The sequence below is a fragment of the Pseudorasbora parva genome, chromosome 13, assembly GCF_024679245.1.
Source record: "Pseudorasbora parva isolate DD20220531a chromosome 13, ASM2467924v1, whole genome shotgun sequence".
NCBI lineage: Eukaryota > Metazoa > Chordata > Actinopteri > Cypriniformes > Gobionidae > Pseudorasbora > Pseudorasbora parva.
This window is the reverse complement of record NC_090184.1, coordinates 30,538,525-30,565,323: the sequence shown is the minus strand read 5'-3', so window position 1 is coordinate 30,565,323 and position 26,799 is coordinate 30,538,525. Positions and strand designations below refer to the sequence as shown.

General features: G+C 36.8%; 3 protein-coding genes across 4 annotated transcripts; 2 read left to right on the top strand and 1 right to left on the bottom strand.

The window, feature by feature from the left end:
• Positions 1 to 4,582: 4,582 nt before the first annotated feature.
• Positions 4,583 to 8,679, top strand: dffb (DNA fragmentation factor, beta polypeptide (caspase-activated DNase)). The gene is made up of 7 exons (XM_067413900.1): positions 4,583 to 4,742; positions 4,852 to 4,978; positions 5,092 to 5,277; positions 7,039 to 7,118; positions 7,231 to 7,404; positions 7,551 to 7,651; positions 7,921 to 8,679. The coding sequence occupies exons 1-7, from the start codon at positions 4,623 to 4,625 to the stop codon at positions 8,129 to 8,131; spliced, it is 999 nt and encodes a 332-aa protein (XP_067270001.1). The 5' UTR covers positions 4,583 to 4,622; the 3' UTR covers positions 8,132 to 8,679.
• c13h1orf174 (chromosome 13 C1orf174 homolog) lies at positions 8,663 to 21,453 on the bottom strand. Of its 2 annotated transcripts, XM_067413906.1 has the most exons (4): positions 21,345 to 21,453; positions 11,819 to 11,896; positions 11,262 to 11,648; positions 8,663 to 9,806 (listed from the first exon to the last, which is right to left on the bottom strand). In XM_067413906.1, the coding sequence occupies exons 1-4, from the start codon at positions 21,357 to 21,359 to the stop codon at positions 9,702 to 9,704; spliced, it is 585 nt and encodes a 194-aa protein (XP_067270007.1). In that variant the 5' UTR covers positions 21,360 to 21,453; the 3' UTR covers positions 8,663 to 9,701. The 2 variants fall into 2 exon arrangements, with proteins under 2 accessions (XP_067270007.1, XP_067270008.1); XM_067413907.1 differs by lacking the exon at positions 11,819 to 11,896 and having other exon boundaries at positions 21,345 to 21,423.
• A 2,164-nt stretch (positions 21,454 to 23,617) lies between these two features.
• Positions 23,618 to 25,532, top strand: b3gnt7l (UDP-GlcNAc:betaGal beta-1,3-N-acetylglucosaminyltransferase 7, like). The gene has a single exon (XM_067413899.1). The coding sequence runs from the start codon at positions 24,136 to 24,138 to the stop codon at positions 25,402 to 25,404; it is 1,269 nt and encodes a 422-aa protein (XP_067270000.1). The 5' UTR covers positions 23,618 to 24,135; the 3' UTR covers positions 25,405 to 25,532.
• Positions 25,533 to 26,799: the final 1,267 nt, after the last annotated feature.

The window sequence follows — 26,799 nt, the reverse complement described above, 5'->3', positions numbered from 1 at the left end:
TCTAGCACGGCGAGAGCTTCGGCTCGAGTTTGTTTATTCACTCTATTATTCTCTGTCCGCGGCGATAGAGCGACAGGACGAGAGAATTGGAAGCGTGAGGTAAAACTCTGTCCGCGGCGCTTCTAGCACGGCGAGAGCTTCGGCTCGAGTTTGTTTATTCACTCTAGTATTCTCTGTCCGCGGCGATAGAGCGACCGGACGAGAGAATTGGAAGCGTGAGGTAAAACTCTGTCCGCGGCGCTTCTAGCACGGCGAGAGCTTCGGCTCGAGTTTGTTTATTCACTCTAGTATTCTCTGTCCGCGGCGATAGAGCGACAGGACGAGAGAATTGGAAGCGTGAGGTAAAACTCTGTCCGCGGCGCTTCTAGCACGGCGAGAGCTTCGGCTCGAGTTTGTTTATTCACTCTAGTATTCTCTGTCCGCGGCGATAGAGCGACAGGACGAGAGAATTGGAAGCGTGAGGTAAAACTCTGTCCGCGGCGCTTCTAGCACGGCGAGAGCTTCGGCTCGAGTTTGTTTATTCACTCTAGTATTCTCTGTCCGCGGCGATAGAGCGACAGGACGAGAGAATTGGAAGCGTGAGGTAAAACTCTGTCCGCGGCGCTTCTAGCACGGCGAGAGCTTCGGCTCGAGTTTGTTTATTCACTCTAGTATTCTCTGTCCGCGGCGATAGAGCGACAGGACGAGAGAATTGGAAGCGTGAGGTAAAACTCTGTCCGAGGAAAAACTCCGTCTGTCCGCGGCGCCTCCTCAGCGCGACGGTATAGTGACGAGAGCTTCGGCTCGAGTTCGCCTATTCACTCTAGTATTCTCTGTCCGCGGCTGTAGCGCGACGGAATGAGAGAAGAGTGGGAACAACTCTGTGGCAGCGGCGGAAGAAGAGCCGAGGCGGCGGCAGAGTGAAGAGAGCTTCGGCTTGAGTGTGCTCATGTCCTCTAACATTCTCTCTTTCCGCGGCGCTATTCAGCGCGACGGGACGAGAGCAGAGGGAGAGTGAGAAGAGCTCCGTCTTTCCGCGGCGCTTAACGACGCGGCGGAACGAGAGAGTCCTCGAGTAGAACAAGCCTGTAAGCTCTAGAAGTGGCGTTGCAGCGGCAACACAAACACATATAACACTCAACATAGACACAGTTTAAAGGATATATAACGCCGGATGGCGTAGCTGGAACGGCAGAGAAGGCGGAGAGGGAGTCCGTCGTCCTCAGCTGCAGGTTCCGCTGGTGCCTTTTCAACGGCGGTGCTTCTTCCGGAGACCAGCGAAGGTATCGCTGAAGGAGATAAAATCTGACACCTATGGCGAATTAGGGTCTTATATAGCCTCCTGTATGCAAATATAAGCACCTTTTTCGGCGGGCTTCTGGAACGCCCCCCATTGGTTCGTTCCTCTCAGCCGCCTCACCATAGGTTCCTGCAGTTGCCGCAGCCCGGCCAATCAGAGCGCTCCTCGCGCTGGGCTATGGCCGTGCAGCTCACTGCGCTTTACATAGATACCTTTATTAAAAGTTTTGCTTCACATTCTCGAGAAAAGGAGTTTTTCCCATACGTAATACGAGGAACCTCTCTCGAAAGGGAACTCCGGGTGAGTTTTGCGCGCGTCCGTTTTTAGCACGCCTTCGCTATCGTGCAGTCTGACATTAATGTCAACTGAGATCTTACAGTGTGACATGGCGATCATGTTCGTACAGTCTGACAAGGGACATTCGCAAAGGATTTTGAAAAATCGCACAGTGTGCAGGACCCTTTAACGTAACATTTCACTTGAAGGTTTTCTTTGTAGCAACGTAACTTGTGCGAGATTTAAATTAAGAAAACAAAACGAGAATTATTTGTTCATCAGTAAATCCAAACAGCTAGCCGCACTTTTTTATTTTATTTTTTATATCATTTTTTGAATGCGCGTCTAATCGTGCTCTTATGGTATGGGTGCTGGAAGCGGTCAAAATGGATTTAAAGACTGTAATAAAGGCGTTTACTTTTGCATTTAAGGGCAAGATCATAAAAAGACATTTAAAAAAATCATATATAGCTATTTTTCATCTTACAAGGACACAAATAATACAACTTAATGTTTTTTTTAAATAAACATGATTTTTTTTTTATGTTTGCATATGCTATAGCCTACATTAATTATTAAACAATTTATTTTTATATTTTATTTTTACATTTTTATAACTTTTTGATTTTAATGTTTGGTTTTAATATATATATTAAAATATATTTTAATATATTTAATATATAGCATATGCAAACATTAAAATTTATACATGAATTTTATGTATAAATTAATTTATTCATTTATACAAGCACTTACATTGTTACATTTTCAAACACTCATACAAAGATTTCCTTTATAGGTTTGCTCATTCTTTCATTTAATATTTGTACAGAGTGAACCGGACTATAACTGTATTATGTTTAAAGTCATTTTATTGTATTGTTTTGGAGAAAGGTACAGTCAAACTTGATTAAAAAAAATCAAGCACTTACACGGTGTCCAATTTTCAAAACCTCATTAAAATCTTTCTTATAGGTTTGCTCATTCTGACATTGGGCATTGGTTGCTCTATGGGTTCCAAAAATCATTCAAAAACTTAGTGTCCAATTTACAAAAAAAAAAAAAATCATAAAAATATTTTCTTTATAGGTTTGCTCATTATGTCATTTGATATTTGTTCAGAGTGATCTAGACTATTACTGTATTTATTTACAATTAATTTTACTGTATAATTTTGGAGAAAGGTACAGTCAAACTTGATTAAAAAATCAAGCACTTACACGGTGTCCAATTTTCAAAACCTCATTAAAATCTTTCTTATAGGTTTGCTCATTCTGACATTGGGCATTGGTTGCTCTATGGGTTGCTCTTTCAGTTTCCCTCCTCCTCCTTCTTCTTCTTCTTCTTCTTCTTCTTCTTCTTCTTCTTCTTCTTCACTTTTATTGGCGGTTGACAAACAACGAAATGGTGTATTACCGCCACCGACTGGTATGGAGTGTGGAGCAAAATGACACGTTCTTCCTTCTCATATTCTATTCCATAAATTAGCCACTTTTAGATATTGAAAAAGAAAATTATAACATTCATTTCCTGAGTTTTTTGTAAAATATCTCCTAATTTAAATCGCATTTTTATTTTTTCTAGATTTTGTATTAAAACCCTTCTTCTCATATTTCTGACAGTATATGTTCCACTGTTTCTTCTTGCCCACAAAATTCACACTTTCCTGTATATTCATTTTATAAAGTGTGCTATTTAGAATTTTGTGTCCAAATCTCATCCTTGATATTATCTCATCTCTAATATTTCCCCCTGCACTTCTCATCTCTCCTACTTTCCTTTGAAACCTTTGAGTCTGAACAAATTATTGATTTCATAGGTCTTATCTCCTCTATCCAATGTGTTGCTAATAATATTGCAATTTCCCCAAACAGATAATTCATCACTGATCCTTCAACCTACAGATAAAATAAATTCTGCAATGAATGCTCTTATTTAATCTGATTTAATCTTATTTATCTGAACTCCTTGATGCATCCATGTAAATCTGAACTGTAATACTCATTAATATATGTCTGCACATTATATAAATTATCCTTATTTTTAAGGATACCTAAGTAAAATCTAGGCTACAGTAGTCTCTGCTAGTAATCTTTTCTGCTAGGTTTTATTACCGGTAGCGGTACAGTTGGACTGAAATTTAAAGGGATAGTTCACTTTGAAATTAAATTTTGAACACCACATAAACACGCACGCGCGCCCTCGGATCAGTCAGACGTAGTGGTGTAAAAGAGGTAAAAACGATATAAATACTGTTCGTTTTCTCACACAAACCACTCGTTTCGTGTCTTAGGCCATCAGTGTGTACTTACGATGGAGGATTGTTTAATTTGGACTTCTCTGTGTATGCTCTTTCTGGTGGTGACCATAGACCTGCATTATGTGAGGCACAGACAAGAACGGTTTGACCTAAAATGATCAAAATTGAAACTACTGGGGAAACAACTCCCACATCTCGGATGCCCATGAGGTAAGCTAAAACATATCAACATTTAATTTCAAAGTGAACTATCCCTTTAACTGATCAACTTTAATTTCTGTTGCTTTCTGTATCACTGTCCATCCAAGGCTTTTCGTTTTCCTCCTTTTTTTTTCCCAACATGGCTTTAACACTTCTAATGTAGGATGCTCTTCACTATGACCTTGTAAATTAGCTCAGTAACTAACTGATAACTGTACCCGTCTCATTTCTAATAACATTTCTTATTTCTCCCATTTCTACCAGTAGTGCTGCAATCGGTATCGTTTTTATAGCTCCAACATAACTCCACATATCTCAATAACTGTGCTGTATACAATCCAACTTTCTAAGCGACATTTCTGCTGCTAATCCATACACTACACAACCATAATCTAATCGAGATCTCATCAAACCATTATATTGCCTTTAATCAGTTGAATTCCTGTACTGTGGATCTGAAAACATACGGATCCGTGCAAATGGTATCGGAAGCCCATGGCTTAGAGCATCCACAAGGTGGCAGTGCGCCTCTTGTCGTTGTTTTTGATCGCTCATGTAGGCAAACGGCGAAAGAGAAACTTTATCATTGCGGAAGACAAACAAAATATGCATAAAATAACAAAACCCAAGCTGGTTAAAATCAGAACTGCAAAACAGTCCAGAAAATACGGAATTGCTGCTATTAACCTGAAGGAACTGATAAAAAAAGGATGTCACTTACTAAAGGTATAATAAAATGTTTCCCCATGTGGATTATTAAAGCGAGAGTGCCATATTACTGTAAAAAGCGTTTGGATACAGCTGTCAAGCATTCATGATTCATAATTGTTCACAGGTATCCAGCTCCGCAGTGCAGGTTTGCTTGTATGAAGATGGAACGGTAGTTACCGAGGAATATTTTCAAAATCTTCCCGATAACACAGAACTTGTTCTCCTGCCTGAGGCACAGAGCTGGAATGGGCGTGAGGTTTTTTTAATTGCCTAAATTTGGTATAAAACTGGGAAACATAATATTGAAATAAAATAGGAACAGTGTAATGAATCAGATTGTTTTTTGGCTTTTTATTCTCTATAGTTGTTCATGAAATAAATCAAGTCCTGGGATTGGACAGACACACAGACCTCCTGATCAGTGCAGCAAAAGATCTTCTGTCAGACGAACTGTCTCCCAAACGGCGCAGAATACTGGGAGACCTTCTGGGGAACCTGAGGGACAATTCAGAGGTGGAGAGAAGAGAAGATGATAAGGACTGGTTTGAAGGTAAAGTGATGAGAAAGAACATGCAGGCATTTACTCGAAACTGACTCTTCTGAGGCAACGTTTATGCTATTTTTACAGAACGTGTTCAAATCATTGCTTTCAAAAATGTTTTGTTGTTGTTGACTTTTTTGGGGTACTCCATTTGAAATTAACTTAACCTGGCTTTTTTATGTTATATTTACATGTCTATTATACAACTATATATTTCGAATGTATAATTTTACAATATGTATATTTTGTTCTTGATTCTGTCATGTGTATGCACCATATTCATTTTTGAGGCTATATTATTGGATATAAGTCACAAAGGCTATATTATTGGATATAATAAATATTACAGGCTGTATTACATTCTATTGGATATATAAGTTTACACAGTAATTTTTCTAACAATTAATATGATGTATCACAAGATTGTGATGAACATGTTCAAGTCATGGAGGAATATGTAAGAAATAATTGCTCTGGGCCTTTGAATTATTAGAAAAATAATTGAATTATTTTTAAATAATTCAGCAGCCCAGAGTCAATTATTCCGCTTTATACTATGGTTACCACACCTCAAAATATTGTTCAGATGATGCATTTCAAGACATCTGTCAGATTTTTGGCCTTTAAAGCACTCTTGTGTGTAAGACTTATTTCTTATGCATCTCATCCCCAGCCTCCGTTGCTAATTCCAAATCATTATTTTAGAGCTAGTAATGGAGACTTGAGCCATTGATAGCAAACTAATGTATCTTATTAATACGGGTATAATGAGAGAAAGAGATATTTGGTACCTTAAAAAAGTAAACTCCAGTGTTCCTTGTTCCTAAATAGAACCACTAAATTGGCAAATAATCCATTAATTAAACAATTTAAAGAGAGACAAATCAAATGCAGATTAAGTGACCATGATCTAGAAATAGAGAGAGGTAGACAGAGAGAGCAGAGAATCTGTAGACACTGTGATCTACAGCAATTAGAGGATGAGAAACTCATTATTTTCATCTGTACTAAATGTCATGATGTAAGAGAAACTTTTCTCCCCAAATTTGAAACATTGCACAGCCGTTTTAGCCACTCACAATGTTAGACACGGTTAATTCTCTAGAGACACCCGCTTTATTTATTTTATTTATTAAGATGGAATTTATTTGTTTATTTACTATGCTACATATGACACTTCCCATACATATACGTTTCCTTTTTAATTATATATAATACATTAATGCTTTGGCAACATTGTACACAGTCAAGTGTGTATGAATTGCATGAGTCTGTGTGTCTCTCAACAGTGTTCTGCAGCAGCGTCTCTAATAATAGTGAAACTGTACCTTTATCTGCTTCAAGAACAGCACCGTTTTTACCTCGAGAGTGTGTGCTTTCTGTACATAATAAAATGTAATTTTATGGCAGAAAAACATGGAAATAATTAGTAAAAGTTTTTATCCTATTGTTTACTATATTTATTTACTTGGTCAGTGTTCATGTGAGTTTTGGTTTTATTTCTGATGTATGCTGTAAAGACCTTTGAAATAACTGAAATAATTTGGCGAACTGATATGGAATTGTAATGCGTTAAAATACCTGCCTAGAACTACTTAAGCCATGTGTTTCCCTGAAAATAATTGCACACCATAGAACATTAATCGACCAATCAGATTCAAGCATTCAGCAGCCCTGTAGTAAAGTAGTAGTAAGTTCCTCCCCTATAGTATATTTAATGTATTAAAATGTGTTGTATTTGTGCTCAGTTTCCTCATATCTACTTATCAGGTATTGATGCTCGGTTTAAAACCAAGTCTGCTTACATGAAGTACAACTGTGAGAACAGAATCCGAGGATATTTGAAAGAGGTATGACAAGTTTCACTCAGTCCTTCGTTTATTTTGTCAGTGTATCATTTATTTCATGCAGTAAACAAGACCTGCCATCATTCTGAATGAGATATATTTCCATTGTCTGTAGGTTGATGGATATACGCAGACTATTCCAAATACCAAGATAAAAAGTGAGTATAAAAAGGTGGTAGAGATCTTGGCAGAGAAACTGAAGGCTGCACGATACAACGGCACCTATTTTGACAGATCAGAGAAGGACGCCCTCAGGCTCTGCACTGAAGACGGCTGGTTCTCCTGCCAGGTGCTGTACTTCACTCTCATTCAGTTCAGTCCATCAAAGATAAATAACGATACATACAAATGTAAAAGATCCCTCATTAAACACTTTTGTTGCAGTGGTAAAGAAGTTTGTATTTGAGTAAGACTTAAAGATTTTTACTCTAATAGGGGGCCTTTGATGAGAACAACTGCTCATATCTCCACTCAATAAACCCGTATGGGAACCGCGAGAGTAGAATCCTCTTCAGCACCTGGAACCTGGACCACCTGTAAGTAGTGCATTTTATATGTGAATGTTTATAACAAACATTTGCACTACCGGTCAAAAGTTTGGAATAATTATGATTCTTTAATCTTTTTGAAGGAAGTCTCTTGGTCACCAAGGCTTTATTTATTTGATCAAAAATACAGTGAAAACAATAACATTGTGAGATATTGCAATTTATAAATATTTATAATATTTAAAAATGTAAATTTTTCTTGTGAAGGCAAAGCTGAATTTTTATGAGTTTCAATGAGAAGCTGATGTATTTTTCAGGATAGAAAAGAAGAGGACAGTGATCCCTATGCTCGCCGAGGCACTGAAAGGTAATAAGAGCGGAGATATAAACGTGGATTATTTCTACAAACTGTTCTTCACAAGAGAGAATCTCAAGCTGGTTCACATCGTCTGCCATAAGAAAGGGGCCCATGAGCTCAAATGTGACCCCAAAAAAATCTACAAGCGGGTCAGGAGGACTGTGAAATGAAATTACATCCATAATCCTCTTATTAAGTATGCAGAATTGTGGGAGTTTCTCAGGGCCATTTCTTATTATTGTTGGATTATATTGTGCTTAAGGTATGATTTTTTAATTGTAACGAAGGTTTATTTTTACACATTTATGTACCAAAGCAACCTTTAGGTTTGAATGATGTAAATAATGAACTTCTTCAGGGTTTTATAAGTGTGACTGATTTTATATTTGTACGTTCACATTTTTACTGTTTTTTTAAAGAACTAAACATCTTGGGGGGAAAAAGTATTTGGTTCATTTTTCTCTACTGTTCTTGTTTCTGCCAGAAGCCAGTGATTTATCATCAAAATCTTGTATCATAAGCTATTGGAAACGTGTGGGAATAGGATGTCTTGGACAGCTCTCATTAACATACAATGGTCTTATTTACTGTACGAAATACACAAGCCTTCCCTAAAAAAAAAAAATCTTCAAATCATGTTAGTACACTAAACAAGATTAAATATGAAAAATAAAATAACACAAACACACAAATATATAAAGTCATTTTTTCAAAGTCATTCATGAGGTTTATTTTCTCTGGACGGAGTATTGTAGCATTCATATGAATGATAATACACTGAAGATTTGATGATGACGACATGTCATGTACATAAGGCATTTGGTAGCAAAAATGAGCACTTGATTTATCACTTCAATAGAAAAATATAAACTTCAAATCACTTTCTACAATTTTTACCTTAGATCATTTGTACATAGTAGCAAAGAAACTACATATTAAAATGTTACATCTTTGAGCCAGTTAGTGCAAATCCAGTCAAATAAGATACAAATATCATCATATACACAGACAATTCCTAGTGGAGCAACATGCATAAAAGAGCTTGATTGGTTAAAAATTACAACTTTTCATATCTTACAATAAAACCCTCTTAATCTGAGATAAACCAATAAAAAAAATCTTTACATCTTAGCATATCAAAATAATAACGCTTTAATTTTCAATTTTACAGCACCAAATCTGAAGTATAAATAGTATTTTTTCCAAAACAAATCTATTCATTCTCAACAGAGAATATTTAAAAGTGGCAAATTCTGAATGTTTCAAAGTCTGAACAGCAAACTTGAGGCACTTGACTGATAACATTATATTTGCTGATTTCAGAGTTTAGTAAGGACTAGTGGTAGAAAACCCAGTGTGCTGGTCAGCGCTGCCAGATCAACATTATGGTACAGAGTACAGAGTTTTACACATTCTTTCAGCTCAAGCCTCAATCACATGATGGTTTTAGCCTTAAGTCTAGCACAAACCCTCTTACTGTACATTCCATTAATGCGGCACATGTATAATGTTCTGAAGTTTATAAATAGGTAACATTTTGCCATTGATAATGTACCTCATTCAAATTGCATAAGAAACATTACCATATTACTGATAAATCAACAGTGCATCTCAGCGTAGCTCAAACATCAACTGAGAAGGATCTTGGAATTAAATAGCTTGCTTTAAAACAATCAAGTCCATTTTACCAGCATACTGTAAAACTCATCCCATGTCAGTTAAACTCGTGCAGGCTTCAGGTCAAAACTGTGGCTCTTCTTCACTGTCCTCTTTGGCATAGTAATGCATGCTCCTGTACTCTCTCCGACTCATTCTCTTGCTTCCTGGGGTTCTCCGTGGGTTATCCTGAAACAAAGCAGGTCAGAGTGTTTTAAAACAACACAATTAAGAAATTGAGACATTAAATGCATTAATGGCAGTTGGCTATAAGTGTATGCAATGCATGATGAAATTAAGACACCTGCTATTTTGACCATCCATTGAGAATTCACAGACCTTTACTCCAATAATCCTACATGGTCTCGTATTAACCTCAATATTTTAGGATTACTGTGTGCAAACAAAGCCATCTGGCTGCATGTTATTTATCTGGAAAGCTTAGACCAGAGTTATGCTACTGGGGCAAAGGGCAATGAAAGTTCACATCCTGCATGGACCATCAACTGATATTTAATGTCAGTTAATGTTAATGATTTAAGTCAGCACACATACATATATATATACACACACACACACACATATATATATATATATATATATAGTATTTTGATGGAAATATTTCTTACATATATACATGTATGATGTACATTTAAATTCAAAGGACATTATATTTTAGTAAATATCTCTGACACCATACATGTCACAGTTAAGTCTACATGTCCTTTAAAAAGCACATTCAGGGCTTTTCAGAGATACCATTTGTTTTGACTTCTCCTTGGTCTTTAAAAAATGACTGAATAATCAAATGTAGCCCTCTTATGGAATTATATTATTTTGTAATTATTTAAATCTGACTATTTTTCATATAGTGTTATAAATCAATATCTCAGGAAAATCTTACGGAGTTTCTAATCAAAATATTACTTTTTGTTATGAATCAGGACATTGATGTCATACATGTACACTGTAGAGGGCAGTGGGGGACACCAAGTGAATAGGGAAAGAAATTACAGATCAATATTCCTATCAAATATTAGATATTAGAAAATGGTGCCAACTATTACTCCCATTATACGTTATTTCATTACACGTTGATCAAAGAACACAATCATATGCAAATTAGAGACAGTAAATATATACATTGTATAATGTAAAATGGGATTTCAATTCATCCATAAAAAATTTTTTTTAAAAAATTATATTAATTAAAAAACATTTTCCTTTGGGTCTCAGAAGGATTTTTATATAGCCTTTTTTTCTTTTCTTTTTTTTAATTTCTCCTGTAATATTAAGAACTGGGCGTCGAGTTTCTAGGCTGCAGTGTTCTGTATTTTGATTTACAGCACCCAAATACATTAACCATGAGAAATATTAACATACTGTTTTATACCTGCAGTTTTGTTTACACGTTGTCTTTTCTTCTACGCAGACCTCAAACAAACTGGTCACGTGATTATCTTTACCAGCCACGCGAAAACGTTGACATGAAATCAAGATTTAACTTTAAATTTTACATTCGGAATATAACATTTTATTCGTAAACCCACCAAAGGCAAATGTCGGGAATTAAATGGGTTTAAATACAGCGCTATTTCTCTGCTTATTCCCAGTCATAATTGAACGTTCGTCGGTTTAGCTTACCTCAACAACATCCAGGTTCCCAAAGAACTGCTCCACTGGGAAAATGTGATTGCTGTCCTCGTCGAAGAAAATGCTCGGGTCCTCTCGCGTTTGGGAACTGTGAACGGTCTGGTCCATCTTCACCTCTGCAGAGCCGCTTGTCAGTCCCGTACCCTTGGCGGCAGAGTTCTCCTTACCGCGCCGTTCACCCGGAGTCTTTTTCCCGGACTGAATTTTGACGTTTTCATTACTGTTCGCGCTGGAGTTCTCCTCTACCTCGCCGTGAAACGGTCTCTTTGGGAGACGTTTGGCCTCGTCGCCGTCGCCAGCCATCTGCCTCGCTGCGCTCGCGATATCAGACGCTGATCTCTGCACCAAACCACGCAGAACTCTCCTCCTCGCCGCCTTCTGCGAATACAAGACCAATAATACACGTAACTTATATGTAAAATAGATACAGTATTAGCCCGGTTTTAGACGCGGTTGATACATCGTGAGAACCTCGCTACATATAGCGCTTCTGTAGCCGACAGACGGAAACTGCGGGAGGAGATGGTTGGGTAGACACTGACACTGACCTTGACTGAACTTTTCACACCGGGCGGGTTTAAAGAGACAGCGCCGCACACCCGCTGTCTGTGGATCCCAACGGCAGTCTGAAACAAGACAATACTATCACCAGGGGCAACGATAATGGAACAGTCTTGCCGTCGTAAACGAGATTACAGTCTTTTGTTTGAACAAACATTTAAAGAAACATTTTTTCCCCCATGCACTGATAGCCAGTCCTATTTTTCGTTCGATGTGTATATTTCTTATTTCCTGTCTTTAAAGACCACTGTATCACACGAATATGCACCGTCCTTAACAAGCAAGACATCATTCGTGAATTCAATTATTAAATGCATCGTCTTGTTTGAGTCGTGAACAAACTAAAATAACTACGTCAGTAAAGTTGGTTTTATATTCGCACATTCACACATTCGCGTTCAATAACTATCTCAATAAATGTGCAATAAATTAATGTTTGCAAATGGTAAACAGCGATATGATATTGTGAAGCAATGATTGTCAACCCACACCACTTTTCAAAACTGAAAAAAATGTACAAGTATTATTTTAAAGGCATTCTTACTTGCGAATGTCCACTGAATGTACAATGTAGCGTGGAAAACCAGTTAGGGACCGTGTACAAAGTTTATTTTTTTTTCATTGTGTGCAAACAGATAGGCTAATTACATTTTAGCTGGCTACAGATGAACCTACCAGCAAATATAACGCACATTATAATGCTATATATTTTACTTTAGAAACAATAAAAAATGCATTATAATGATGGTGTTTAGAAAGCTGTTTAGGAAATTAAAAAGAATGAACAGTTACATTAACTGTAATTTTATATCCAGTCATGTGCAAATCCATCTGTAATCTGTGCTATAACTATCTGGGCAGCGGTGACGTGTCAGCTGAGTTTGGTGACGGTACAGTGAATTACAGTGAAGTTATTGAATATTGTTCATTATGAAAATTAATAAAAAATACGATTTATTATTCTTTTTCAAAAACAACTGCTGTGCTATAACTATCTGGGCAGTGGCGACGTGTCAGCTGAGTTTGGTGATGGTACAGTAAATTACAGTAAAGTTATTAAATATTGTTCATTATGAAAATTCATAAAAAATACGATTTATTATTCTTTTTCAAAAACAACTGCTGTGCTATAACTATCTGGCCAGCGGTGACGTGTCAGCTGAGTTTGGTGATGGTACAGTGAATTACAGTAAAGTTATTAAATATTGTTCATTATGAAAATTCATAAAAAATATGATTTATTATTCTTTTTCAAAAACAACTGCTGTGCTATAACTATCTGGCCTGCGGTGACGTGTCAGATGAGTTTGGTGACGGTACAGTAAATTACAGTAAAGTTATTGACTGTTATTCATTATGAAAATTCATAAAAAATACGATTTATTATTCTTTTTCGAAAACAACTGCTGTGCTATAGCTACCTGGCCAGCGGTGACGTGTCAGCTGAGTTTGGTGATGGTACAGTAAATTACAGTAAAGTTATTAAATATTGTTTCTTTATGAAAATTCATAAAAAATACGATTTATTATTCTTTTTCAAAAACAACTGCTGTGCTATAACTATCTGGCCAGCGGTGACGTGTCAGATGAGTTTGGTGACGGTACAATCAATTACAGTAAAGTTATTGACTGTTATTCATTATGAAAATTCATAAAAAATACGATTTATTATTCTTTTTCGAAAACAACTGCTGTGCTATAGCTATCTGGCCAGCGGTGACGTGTCAGCTGAGTTTGGTGATGGTACAGTAAATTACAGTAAAGTTATTAAATATTGTTCATTATGAAAATTCATAAAAAATATGATTTATTATTCTTTTTCAAAAACAACTGCTGTGCTATAACTATCTGGCCTGCGGTGACGTGTCAGATGAGTTTGGTGACGGTACAGTCAATTACAGTAAAGTTATTGACTGTTATTCATTATGAAAATTCATAAAAAATATTATTTTTTTATTATTTTTCAAAAACAACTGCTGTGCTATAACTATCTGGGCAGTGGCGACGTGTCAGCTGAGTTTGGTGATGGTACAGTAAATTACAGTGAAGTTATTGAATATTGTTCATTATGAAAAATCATAAAAAATATTTTTTTTTAAATTATTTTTCAAAAACAACTGCTGTGCTATAACTATCTGGGCAGTGGCGACGTGTCAGCTGAGTTTGGTGATGGTACAGTGAATTACAGTAAAGTTATTGAATTTTGTTCATAAAAATGTATGATTTGTAAATGTGTTATAAGCTCTTGTAGCAAATATGTAGTAACGCATTTTGGGGTTTTGCACTTTTTTTAACTATTTGTACTATTTTAACAAGTAAGGTATATTTTTTTATTTTTTTAAATTAATTTTCATAAAGAATATTATTCAATAACTTCACTGTAATTTACTGTACCATCACCAAACTCAGCTGACACGTCGCCGCTGCCCAGATAGCTATAGCACAGCAGTTGTTTTGGGAAAATAATAATAAATCATATTTTTTATGAATTTTCATAATGAACAATATTCAATAACTTTACTGTAATTCACTGTACCATCACCAAACTCAGCTGACACGTCGCCGCTGGCAAGATAGTTATAGCACAGCAGTTGTTTTGGGAAAATAATAATAAATCATATTTTTTATGAATTTTCATAATGAACAATATTCAATAACTTTACTGTAATTCACTGTACCATCACCAAACTCAGCTGACACGTCGCCGCTGTCCAGATAGTTATAGCACAGCAGTTGTTTTTGAAAAAGAATAATAAATCGTATTTTTTATGAATTTTCATAATGAATAACAGTCAATAACTTTACTGTAATTTACTGTACCGTCACCAAACTCAGCTGACACGTCGCCGCTGGCCAGATAGTTATAGCACAGAAGTTGTTTTGGGAAAATAATAATAAATCATATTTTTTATGAATTTTCATAATGAACAATATTCAATAACTTTACTGTAATTCACTGTACCATCACCAAACTCAGCTGACACGTCGCCGCTGTCCAGATAGTTATAGCACAGCAGTTGTTTTGGGAAAATAATAATAAATCATATTTTTTATGAATTTTCATAATGAATAACAGTCAATAACTTTACTGTAATTTACTGTACCATCACCAAACTCATCTGACACGTCACCACTGGCAAGATAGTTATAGCACAGCAGTTGTTTTTGAAAAAGAATAATAAATCGTATTTTTTATGAATTTTCATAATGAATAACAGTCAATAACTTCACTGTAATTTACTGTACCATCACCAAACTCAGCTGACACGTCGCCGCTGCCCAGATAGTTATAGCACAGCAGTTGTTTTTGAAAAAGAATATTGAATCATATTTTTTATGATTTTTTCATAATGAACAATATTCAAAAACTTCACTGTAATTGACTGTACCATCACCAAACTCCTGTGACACGTCGCCGCTGTAGTGTAATGGCTTAGCTGGTAAACATTTGCACCCTTTGCATTAAGTACAGCTCTTATATTGCACTCAATTGTCTGAAAAGGGTGATAAAGCATTGCAATTGTTCAATTTATTTCAATTAGTAGCCTACATACAATGGAAATATGTATTGATCTTTAATTTTTATATTATATTTTATTCCTTTCATATTTATTTATATTGAAACACTAAACAGTATGCAGAGTAATATTCTCTGTACCTATTACTTAGAGAAACCACTTGTTATCAGTGTGTTTAGAACATTTTTTGGATTAGAGTTAGCTCCAACCTCTGCGTGTGTGTTATTTCTCTGGTGTGTTTTGTGTGTGTGCTGAATGCTCAGTGCAGGTCCAGTAGCCTATTGGAGATTTTTGCAGACAATGACAGGAATGAAGACTTCTTTCTGTGACTATACAGATTATTTCTATTAAGTGTAATAAATGTGCTATTAAATATAATGAAATCTAGAGTTTTTTTAAAAGTTTAATTTGATTGTTATGAAAATGCACAGATACAGTGGGTACGGAAAGTATTCAGCCCCTCTTAAATTTTTGTCACGGGTACAGAGCGTGACTGTGACTGAAGTGAAGGGCAGGTGGACAGGTGAATCAGGTCTGGGTGAGGGATGTGGGAATCGTTGGAGAGATCGCTGGATATAGACAATGGACAGTTCGCTGGAGACACCATGTATTCTAACTCCTCAATCTCTACCTTGTCTTCATCCCAATCCTTTCTCTTGTCCTGGTACTCATCTTCCTCTCCATCATATGCAGGCATTTTTCTGACTTTCTTTGTGTTGCTTTAAATTGTTCCTTTTTTACACAAGATCAGCCCAAAGATGCCTGTGTTAACTGTATATGGTCATATGAATGAAAGAACATCAACACCTGAAAAAATTTCTAGATGAAAATCAGAAAATCTGATTCATAAAATTATATATTTGCAAACCTTCAATCAGCTGTTTCACAGTATGAAATAATAAAATGCAGGGGATATATTTGTTTCAATTCACAATATGGACAGCGGTCTATCTTGACTTTAGCCTGTAAGGTTAGGTTTAGAACATGCTGTTATCTGTTCTGACAATCAGTGTTAAAGCACTGCTACATTTGGCAGTAAAAATCCATTGGTGTGGTCTTGGTTGAGCTTGTGTGCAAAAAAAGTTTGAGCATTATAAATTTTTGTTAACTATATGCATTTTGTGTCAAAGCAACAAGAAATGTGTTATTTGTATAGCCCACACAGACAGATGTTTTGCTAACTGGGTTAAGATTTTAGGAAATTTGTTAAATGTATTGTCATAGCAAATGTAAAAAACTGTAACTCAGGTACTGTCCATTTCTTCTGATCATCTTTGAGATGTTCTACACTTTCATTTGAGTCCAGTTGTGTTTGATTGGACTTTATTAGGAAAGCCTGTAAATAAAAAAAACTGTAAATGATTTTAGCAAATTACTGAAATATAACAAAGAGTGAAATATGTAAGGGGGGGTCTGAATACTTTCCGTACCCACTGTATATTACTTATGTTTCTAAGCAAGCAGATCTCGTTCCTCATTGACTATCATGTTTCATCATGACTATCACCATCATGTTTTCCCAACTATGGCAGTCTATGGGGCCCAAGACAAGCGTAGTTACAAACATTCTTCCAAATCACTTTCTTTCTTTTCAACAGAATAAAAATTAAAACCACATAACATATTTTAACAAATCCTTACATAATGTTCTACTAAAGAGGAGAAATAAGTGACATGAAAAAAAAAAAAAAAAAAAAAAATTATATATATATATATATATATATATATATATATACACACAGTCCCTGACAAAAGTCTTGTCGCTTGTGTACAAATTGACCTAAAGTGCCGCTGAAATATATTTCTAATCAAGATTTGTTTTACAAGAAATGGTTCGTTTTAATCCCACCAGCTTTTGTGATAATGTTTCAGTGAAAAACTAAACTTTCAAAAAGTATTCTAATATTCATAGCTTGGTAAAGCCCATTGAGTCAATTTTTGCAAAGACATAAGTGTTGTCACCTTGTCATATGAGCTTCACCTGTGACTAATAATGGATCAATTAGGTCTCAAGTGTGTATAAAAAGAACCCCAGTACGCTAGACCTTCACATCAACTGCAACTAGACCTCTGCAAACATGCCTAAGATTCACCCTGAGACTAAAGTTTTGATTATCAAGAGGCTGAAGACCAGATCCACTGCCTATGTGGCAGACACCTTCAATGTGTCTCAGCGTCAAGTACAGAGGATAAAAAAAAGATTTGAAGAGACTGGAGACGTTTTTGACAAGCCCAGGTCAGGCAGACCCCACAAGACAACTGCTCGAGAGGACCGTTTGTTGGCTCGAAAATCCAAGGCCAGCCCATTTTCCACTGCAGCAGAGCTCCACGAGACCTGGTCACCTGAAGTCCCTGTGTCAACCAGAACAGTTTGTCGGATTCTGTCTCGAAATGGCCTCCATGGTCGAATCAGTGCCCAGAAGCCAGCACTAAACAAAAGACAATTGAAAAACCGTGTGGCATTTGCCAAGGCCCACAGCCTGCTAAAAGGATAGACGCTGGAAAAGTGGCAGAAGGTGGATTTTTCAGATGAATCTTCTGTTGAATTACACCACAGTCGCCGCAAATATTGCAGGAGACCTACTGGAGCCAGAATGGATCCAAGATTCACCCAGAAAACAGTGAAGTTTGGTGGCGGAAAAATCATGGTCTGGGGTTACATCCAGCAGGGGCGTCGGACTGGGGGGATAAAGGGTACTGAGTAACCAGGGCCCAAGGCAGGAAAGTCCATTTTCTATACATACACATACATGGTACGGGGGCCCAGCAAGATGGTTTGTACCCACTACCCAGGGCCCAAAATTTGGTGCTACGCCCCTGACATCCAGTATGGGGGTGTGCGAGAGATCTGCAGGGTGGAAGGCAACATCAATAGTCTAAAATACCAAGAAATCTTAGCTACCTCTTATATTCCCAACCATAAAAGAGGCCAAATTCTGCAGCAGGACGGTGCTCCATCGCATTCTTCCATCTCCACATCAAAGTTCCTCAGGCGAAGAAGATCAAGATGCTCCAGGATCGGCCAGCCCAGTCACCAGACATGAACATCATTGAGCATATGTGGGGTAGGATGAAAGAGGACGCATGGAAGACGAAACCAAAGAATATTGATGAACTCTGGGAGGCATGCAAGACTGCTTTCTTAGCTATTCCTGATGACTTCATCAATAAATTGTATGAATCCTTGCCAAACCGCATGGATGCAGTCCTTCAAGCTCATGGAAGTCATACAAGATATTAAATTTGGATCTCACAGCACCACAACTTAATTTGCTGACATATTTTTGTATTTGCAGTAAATTTGTTCAATTTCTGTATAGGCGACAACTTTTGTCTTGCCAAAATTTGACCTTTCTGTCTTGATTAAATGATAAATATTTTTTCTGTGAAAATTATTTATTTCAGTGCATTAAACATCATTTGGGAGGGTTTTAGCTTTTCATATGAGCCATTTCTAACACCAATGAATTAATTAAAAGTCAGGTTAATATCAGGTATTTCTAGAAAATAGACAAGCGACAAGACTTTTGTCAGGGACTGTGTATATATATATATATATATATATATATATATATATATATATATATATATATATATATATTAGGCTTGGGCGGTAATACGGTAAAATGGTATACCGCGGGATCTAAAAATAGCAATGGTATCAGTTTCAATACCGTCAAACCGTCAAAAAAAAAAAACAGATCAACTTACATATTGCTGATTTACAATTAATTATTAAATATTTAATAAGTTGAACTAATTAAACTATTTACATATTAAATACTATTTATTTATTAAATGCCTAAATATGTGTATGCGTTGTTGTGACAGCGTGGATGAGAGAGAGAGGGGGGGGGGGGGACGGCGAGTCGGGCACTGAGTTATTCGGTCTCGAAAAAGAACACAACTTCTGCAGTTTGGAAGTATTTTGGGTTTTGACGGTAAATACAGACGAGGCAATTTGCAAATTGTGCAACAAAAAGATGACCGCGAGAGATGGAAATACCTTGAACCTAAGGGCGCATATCCGAAACCACCATCCACTCACTGCTGCGTGGATGAAAAACCGAGTGCACCCTCGGACTATGCTGTAATATTGCCGAAGCCTTTTGTCACACAGCTGGCAATGTAAGCAATAAGCATGAACTCCACAAAAATCAAGTGGACATGGGACTCACAAAAAAAAAATGTCAATTGTCTGACAATTGTCTCATAACGGTAAGCATAAAACGTGCAGAGAGTTTCTCAGGGGCAGGGGCTCAAATGTAAAAAATAAAATAAAAATATAGGCCTATATATATATATATATATATATATATATAAGCCAAGCCAACAGTTTGTTGACGCTGTCTGAGCCTTACATCATAATGTTTAAATTATTCACGGTAATACCGTATACCGAGGTAAAATAGGGAGGAGGTTTGACGGTATCAAAATTTGGATACCGCCCAAGCCTAATATATATATATATATATATATATTTCCCCACTGAACAATCTTTAATATTTATAACAACAGCAAATCTATTTATTTGTATAAACCATGCAGGTCATTCTTTAGGTTTTTTTTTTAAAATATTTTTTTGAGTATTTCAAGTATAGGAATATAAACAAATTTTAACAACAACATAAATGGAGCAAAAAAAGAACAGAAAATGCCAAACTAAATGCATGAAGAGCCAGGGATAATATAAATTACATTATATAAAACATCTCAAGAGGCTCTTATTAAAAATCAGGCAAAATGTCACAAAACATACAGTCACATGTAAATTGTAGGAAAAAAAAAAAAAAATTGCATTGCTGGAGGTATTGTATCCAAGTCAAGTAATACTTATAGACAAAAAATAAAATGGCTATTTATGTAAAACAAATTATCTAGTAAAATAAATAGATTTATTAGAAAATATTTATTCAAAATATAATTTTTATAACATTATAAAAACAAAATATCCTTCTACAACCAAGTAAAAATGTATGAAAGAATAAATAAACAGTATTTCTGACCAAACAGTGTTACATGGAAAGAGATGAGGTAAACATGTAGCTAATTTGAGTTTTTTTTTAATGATATTATGTCTATCTATTCAATACATCAAAAAACAGGAGTAACTGTTATAATAGACTGCAGTAGGAGTGAACAAGGAATAAAATATTTAATTTGCTTTCTGACTAAAACGGGATTAATGACACTAATATGATGATTGAAGTATATGGGAAATACGTAGAACCAGAAGATGGCAGTATTGCAAGATCAAGGATGCAAGCTGCCGTTACAACCCGAAGAAGATACGTAATTTGTAGATGGTCCCTAAAAAACCCAACTCTCCATAGAGGTAAGCGTGTTTATCTGCTTTTGAAAGACGTCGAGTTCTACAGAAACATGTGTTGTAGCATGTTCTCATAATAATCAATAATGATAAATAACCGAAGTTTGCCTTTTTTAATAAAGATTCATGAAGTTATTGAACGCGGAAGTTTGAATGTGCGAATATAAAACCAACTTTACTGACGTAAATAACTGGGATAAAACGTGTTAATCAGTCTAGATCGTATCAAGGAGGGAACGGGGTATGGACATGTAAAAACGAAAGATTAGTGAAACGACTGAATTCTGCCTATCAAACACGCACTGGTCGACGTCTGGCGCATCGATGGCTCACTGAATGAATTCGTAAACGGATCTTTCGAACTGATTCAAAAGATTCGACTCATCATGACTCAAAAATTATCGCTGGGAATGGCTTGTAGATAAACTTGCGCTTAACACACACACAAAAACACACATTGATAAGCATACTAAAATATAAAGCATGCACGCCAAAACGGTGTTCTTTTAGTAGGCTTATTTAGTCAATTACATTTTCACACAGCTGGAAGCTGAAATTGTAAACTTCACAATAAGGTCCACGTAAACTCCAAACTGATCCTGCACGTTAATACTAAAAAAACACACAAAACAATAAAAGCAAAAGTCCTGAATCCTGTTATCTTACCTCGTTTGCCCTCATTGAAAGTTTAAGCGTCCAAAACTGAGTGTGGTGGACGTGAGTCCTGCGACTGTTTATCTCTGGTGACCGCTTTAGCCCCGCCTATATCCGATAAACTACACAGAATCATGAAATGGGAGTTGAACTGCGGTTGATACCCGCATCAATTTGTAGCAAAGTAGTCTTTTGTACAAAATACTGAAGTTTAGTTTGCCGTTATAACTAGTGTAAGCGATAAAGTAGGCTACATATGATGGCAATTTGCAAGTTATTCATCGTAGAAATATGTCGAATGAGTCATATACTGTATTGTGACTATGACGTGAATATAACTACTGCTATTGATGACACATTCGTGAAAAAAAAATAATGCGCAGTTTGTATTAAAATATTTGACACTGGGCAGTGTAGTGTAGGCCTGAGTCATTAAACTATTTCCACAAAGGGTTCTGTTCTTCTGAAAATCGTTCTGCCTACAGCCTGATATCATCGTTGTGTGGACATTACTGATCTTACTTGGGAAAATTAACTGGCAAATGAGAAGAACAATGTTTTGCCTATATATTGTTCAAATAACTTTTACAAAGCTATGTGTATTTTGCAGATTAAAACAGAATGTTAAAACTTTATTCAAATTCATTTGGTAAAACATTTTTTTTTTTTTTTTAAAGCTACAAAGCAGATAGCTTTCGTTAATAAACATAATAATGATTAAAAAAAGATTGGGGGGGGGGGATGCAGTTATTTGTAGCAGTCTGGTTTGAAATATTGTCCCATTTAGGCCTATCATCTTAACAGGTTAGATAAAGGATTTTTTTAAGGTATAGTAGCTATTATTCACCCCTGCCCTGAGTTGTAGGAACAGTAAATAATGCATATCATGTGTATTTATTTAATATTAACAGGCTTCTGCTAGAATAATAACCCTAGTTATTTATTGTGGTCTCTATCTGGATCAGACTGGTCATTAGTACTAATTAACTAGTCTAGGTGATTGATCAGTTGGACTCATTACATTTCATAATTCATTACATTTATATAGCGCTTTTTCTAGGCACTCAAAGCGCTTTACATTGAAGGGGGGGATCCCCTCAAACCACCACTAATGTACACCATCCACTTGGATGATGCGACAGCAGCCATATTGCGCCAGAACACTCACCACACACTGGCTGATTATATACCGTACCAGCATGGCCAACATGATCAGCCGAGTAGACTGGTATTGGACCAGTAGAACGCATTTTGGGACACAGTTCAAAACTAAATTGTACCCCTATTAATAGAAGCAAAAAATTGCTCTAAAGACATGTTTGTAGTAATACATAGATCATGCATAACATTAGGACTCCACTAAACCCCTGAAGGTGTGCTATGGTATCTGGCACCAATATGTTAGTAGCAGATAATTTAAGTCCTGTAAATTGTGAGGTGGGAATTGAGATCTGAGGAATTTGGAGGCCAAGTTAACAATTCAAACTTCTTGTTGTTCTCCTTAAACCATTCCTGAATTCCCATTTTTGCTTTGTGGCAGGGCGCATTATCCTACTGAAAGAGGACACAGGCACAGTTTCCATGAAAGAGTGTGCATGGTATGCAACAATGCTTAGGTAGGTGGTATGTGTCAAAGTAACATCCACATCATGGATGGCAGGACCCAAGGTTTCCCAACAGAACATTGCCCAAAGCACCACACTGCCTCCGCTGGCTTGCCGTCTTTCCATAGTGCATCCTGGTGCCATGTGTTCCCCAGGTAAGCGACACACACAGACCCGCCCATCCACGTGAAGTAAAAGAAAACGTGATACAGTCATTAGACCAGGCCACCTTCTTCCATTGCTCTGTGGTCCACTGTTGGCCATGGACAGAGGTCAGCATGGGCATTCGACTGGTCTGCGGCTATGCAGCCCCATCACAAACTAAGATTCACTGTGTATTCTGACACCTTTCTATATGAAACAGCACCCTTCTTGAGTAATTTGTTATGCCTGATCCGTGTATTTGACTAATTTAAATACACTTATTTGGTAGGGCTTTAGAAGGCTGAGAAGAAGCTTAGCCTACTGGATGATAAACTTTCATAAAACTGAAATTACCACAAAAATGACATTTAAATATTACAATTTAAGAACACGTTTTATTCTTATTTAAACTCTCCCTCTCCCCCTCTCTTTCTCTCTCTCCCTGCAGTTTCAGGACTGCAGTTCTAGTTCTTTTTTCTTTTTCTTTTCTTTTTTGTGTGAAAGCCAATTTTGACTTTGACTTTTGATTTGAACCACACGGTGGAGCTAAATACTAAAATAATTTAAGTAGACTAAGTATAGTCATAATAAACTCCTTGGTAACATCAAGCATCTTTCAGAGCGTGCTTGTGGGAGGAATGTGAAAACGGGGTTACAAACATTAAAAAAAAAACAATACCTTACTTCAATTTCAATATTTACATACAAAGAATACGTAAGTAGTCCTCGCTCGAAGCCCTCATTTACTACGCTTGCACAGCTGTCGTGTGTAACCAGAGAGCCTGTAGCAGGTAGGTGTCGTGAAGGTGGAGGAGAGGAGGTTCGATTGTTTTACAGGATGACTGCCTCCTGTTTTCAGCAGTTCAACGATAGAACTTGAAGCGAGAAGACCTGACAATTCATGACCGGACAACAGACAAAAACACAGTCTGACAGGAGAAAAGTGGAGCCGACAGCCTCTCCAGCTTAATCAAAATGCATTTCCATGGACTATTCAATCATTTTTACATTTTTACAACACTTGGGAAATTACTTGCAGATATAACTAACTTTTTATGACAAATCCACAGTCCACCCGAACAGACTGCTCTCTGAGGAGCGCGTGCGTAATGGATTTCTTCTGTCGAAAGAAGAAGAATTTAAGAGCTGCGGTCAGCCTGACTTTGATTTTTGCCACTTTGCTGATGCTTCAGAAATTAATAACAGTGGACACGAATATTAAAGATGTCAAAGGGAAAAATAAATGGTGTAGCCCCCAATGTTCGTCATTCAAAAGAAGAAGCATAAAACCCGCTGAAAATTCATCTCAATCACGCGGCAATGACTTGGCGCTGGTGGGGAAACCCATGCCAACAACGTGGGACGTGTCAAGAATCGAATGTAAAGAGAATTCCACGATAAAGTCCCAACCCTGGTTTCGACGTTTAAACCCAAGGTTCCACGAATTTGTTTTGCACAGACATTGCAGATACTTTCCAATGCTGCTGAATCACCCCGAGAAGTGTAGCGGTGACGTGGATGTTCTGGTCGTGGTCAAATCGGTTATTGAGGAACATGACCGACGAGAGGCCGTGCGACAGACCTGGGGAAAGGAGCAAGAAATCCAGGGCTTTAAAATCAAAACGCTGTTTCTATTAGGCACTCCGGCCACTGGCAAAGATGCGCGAAATTTACAAGCCCTTGTCCAATATGAAGACCGAACCTACGGTGATATATTGCAGTGGGACTTCATAGACACCTTCTTCAATCTCACCTTAAAGGAGGTGAATTTTCTGAGGTGGTTCAACATCTACTGCAGTGAGGTTCCATTCATCTTCAAAGGGGACGACGATGTGTTTGTCCACACCAAGAACCTCGTGGAACTAATTGGCTTTAGGGTGGAGGAGAACAGGGTGGAAAACCTTATTGTAGGGGACACCATTTTTGAAGCCAAACCTATCAGAAACCGGCAGAGTAAATATTTCATCCCCAAAGAGTTGTATGATAAACGCTATCCACCTTACTTGGGCGGGGGAGGATTTCTCATGTCCTCTCAGGTGGCTCGCAGGCTCTTCGTGGCTTCTGAGAGCGTGGAGCTTTACCCCATTGATGATGTGTTTTTGGGCATGTGCCTTCAGAAGCTGCAGATCGTCCCTGAGCTGCATCTGGCCTTCAGGACATTCGGGATCATAAAGCGTAAAGTGACGCCGATGAACCGGGAGCCGTGCTTTTTCCGCAACCTCATCGTGGTGCACAAACTCGTTCCGATGGAACTGCTGAAGATGTGGAATCTTGTACAAAACGAAGACTTGAAATGCGCCAGACAAGTCGCAATAGACCCATAAATACAGAAAGATTATATTATTTCAAAAGACACGTTTGCAGATCAACTTTTGTTTTTTTAATTTTTCTAAATCAATGACTACTTGTGTTATCAACTGTCAAATGTAATAAATCACAAGTTATTATCATTCTTCCCATTCTGGTCTTGTCATCCATCTACAGGTTACGAATATGGGGCTAGTTGTCACACTGTTTACCCAAGTGAATGTTTCTCAGGCTAGATTTTATTTTACACATGCATCTTTAAATGTAAACTATCTTTTTATGTCAACTGTGAAATTCACCAGCAGTCACTCACAATCATACATTTTACAAAGCCACATATATAAATATATATAATATAATATAATATTTTTACAGGGAAAAAAAGGAATGTGAAAATTTGATTCAAATACATTTATTAAAACAGCTTTAAACAAATAAAGCTACAAAGCAGATATTAGCTTCCGTTAATATCAATGCACAAAGAGCTGATGGGCGCATAATAAATGTGCTGTGACAATTCAAAGTACAACAAAATATGAAAAGGGAATTTCCATATGGTCACAATATTACACTTAAAATTAGCAGTATAAATCTACAAACTATTGTTTTGTAATATCTTCAAAATGTGTCTCTTGTTGCATGTCTAACTGCAGACTGTACAGACAACATTAAAGCTATGAAGTTGAAAATGAAGCTATAAAGCTGGTAAATACGTGGTCACGTCCTTAAAGGGTTATTTTAACCAAAAATGAAATTGATGTCATTAACGACTCACCCTAATGTTGTGTCTCACCCGTTAGACCTCCGTTCATCTTCGGAACACATTTAAGATATTTTATATTTTAGTCCCAGAGCAAATGCAGTCTATGCACACTATACTGTCCATGTCCAGAAAGGGAACAAAAACATCATCAAAGTAGTCCATATGTGACATCAGTTGGTTAATTAAAATCTCTTGAAGCATCGAAAATACATTTTGGTCCAAAAATAACAAAAACTACGACTTTATTGTCTTCGCTTCAGGGTTTGTTTTCAATCCTCAAATAAAGAATCAAACAGTCATGAATCAGCAGATTGATTCATGATTCGGATTGCCAATGTCACGTGATTTCAGCAGTTTGACACGCGACCCAAATCATGAATCAGTCTGCTGATTCATGACCGTTTAAATCTTTATTTGAGGTTTGAACACAAACAAGGGAAGAGAAGAATGCTGAATAAAGTCGTAGTTTTTGTTATTTTTGGACCAAAATGTATTTTCGATGCTTCAAGAGATTCTAATTAAACAACTGATGTCACATATGGACTACTTTGATGATGTTTTTATTCCCTTTCTGGACATGGACAGTATAGTGTGCATACACTTCCATATGCTCTCGGACTAAATATAAAATATCTTAAACTGTGTTCTG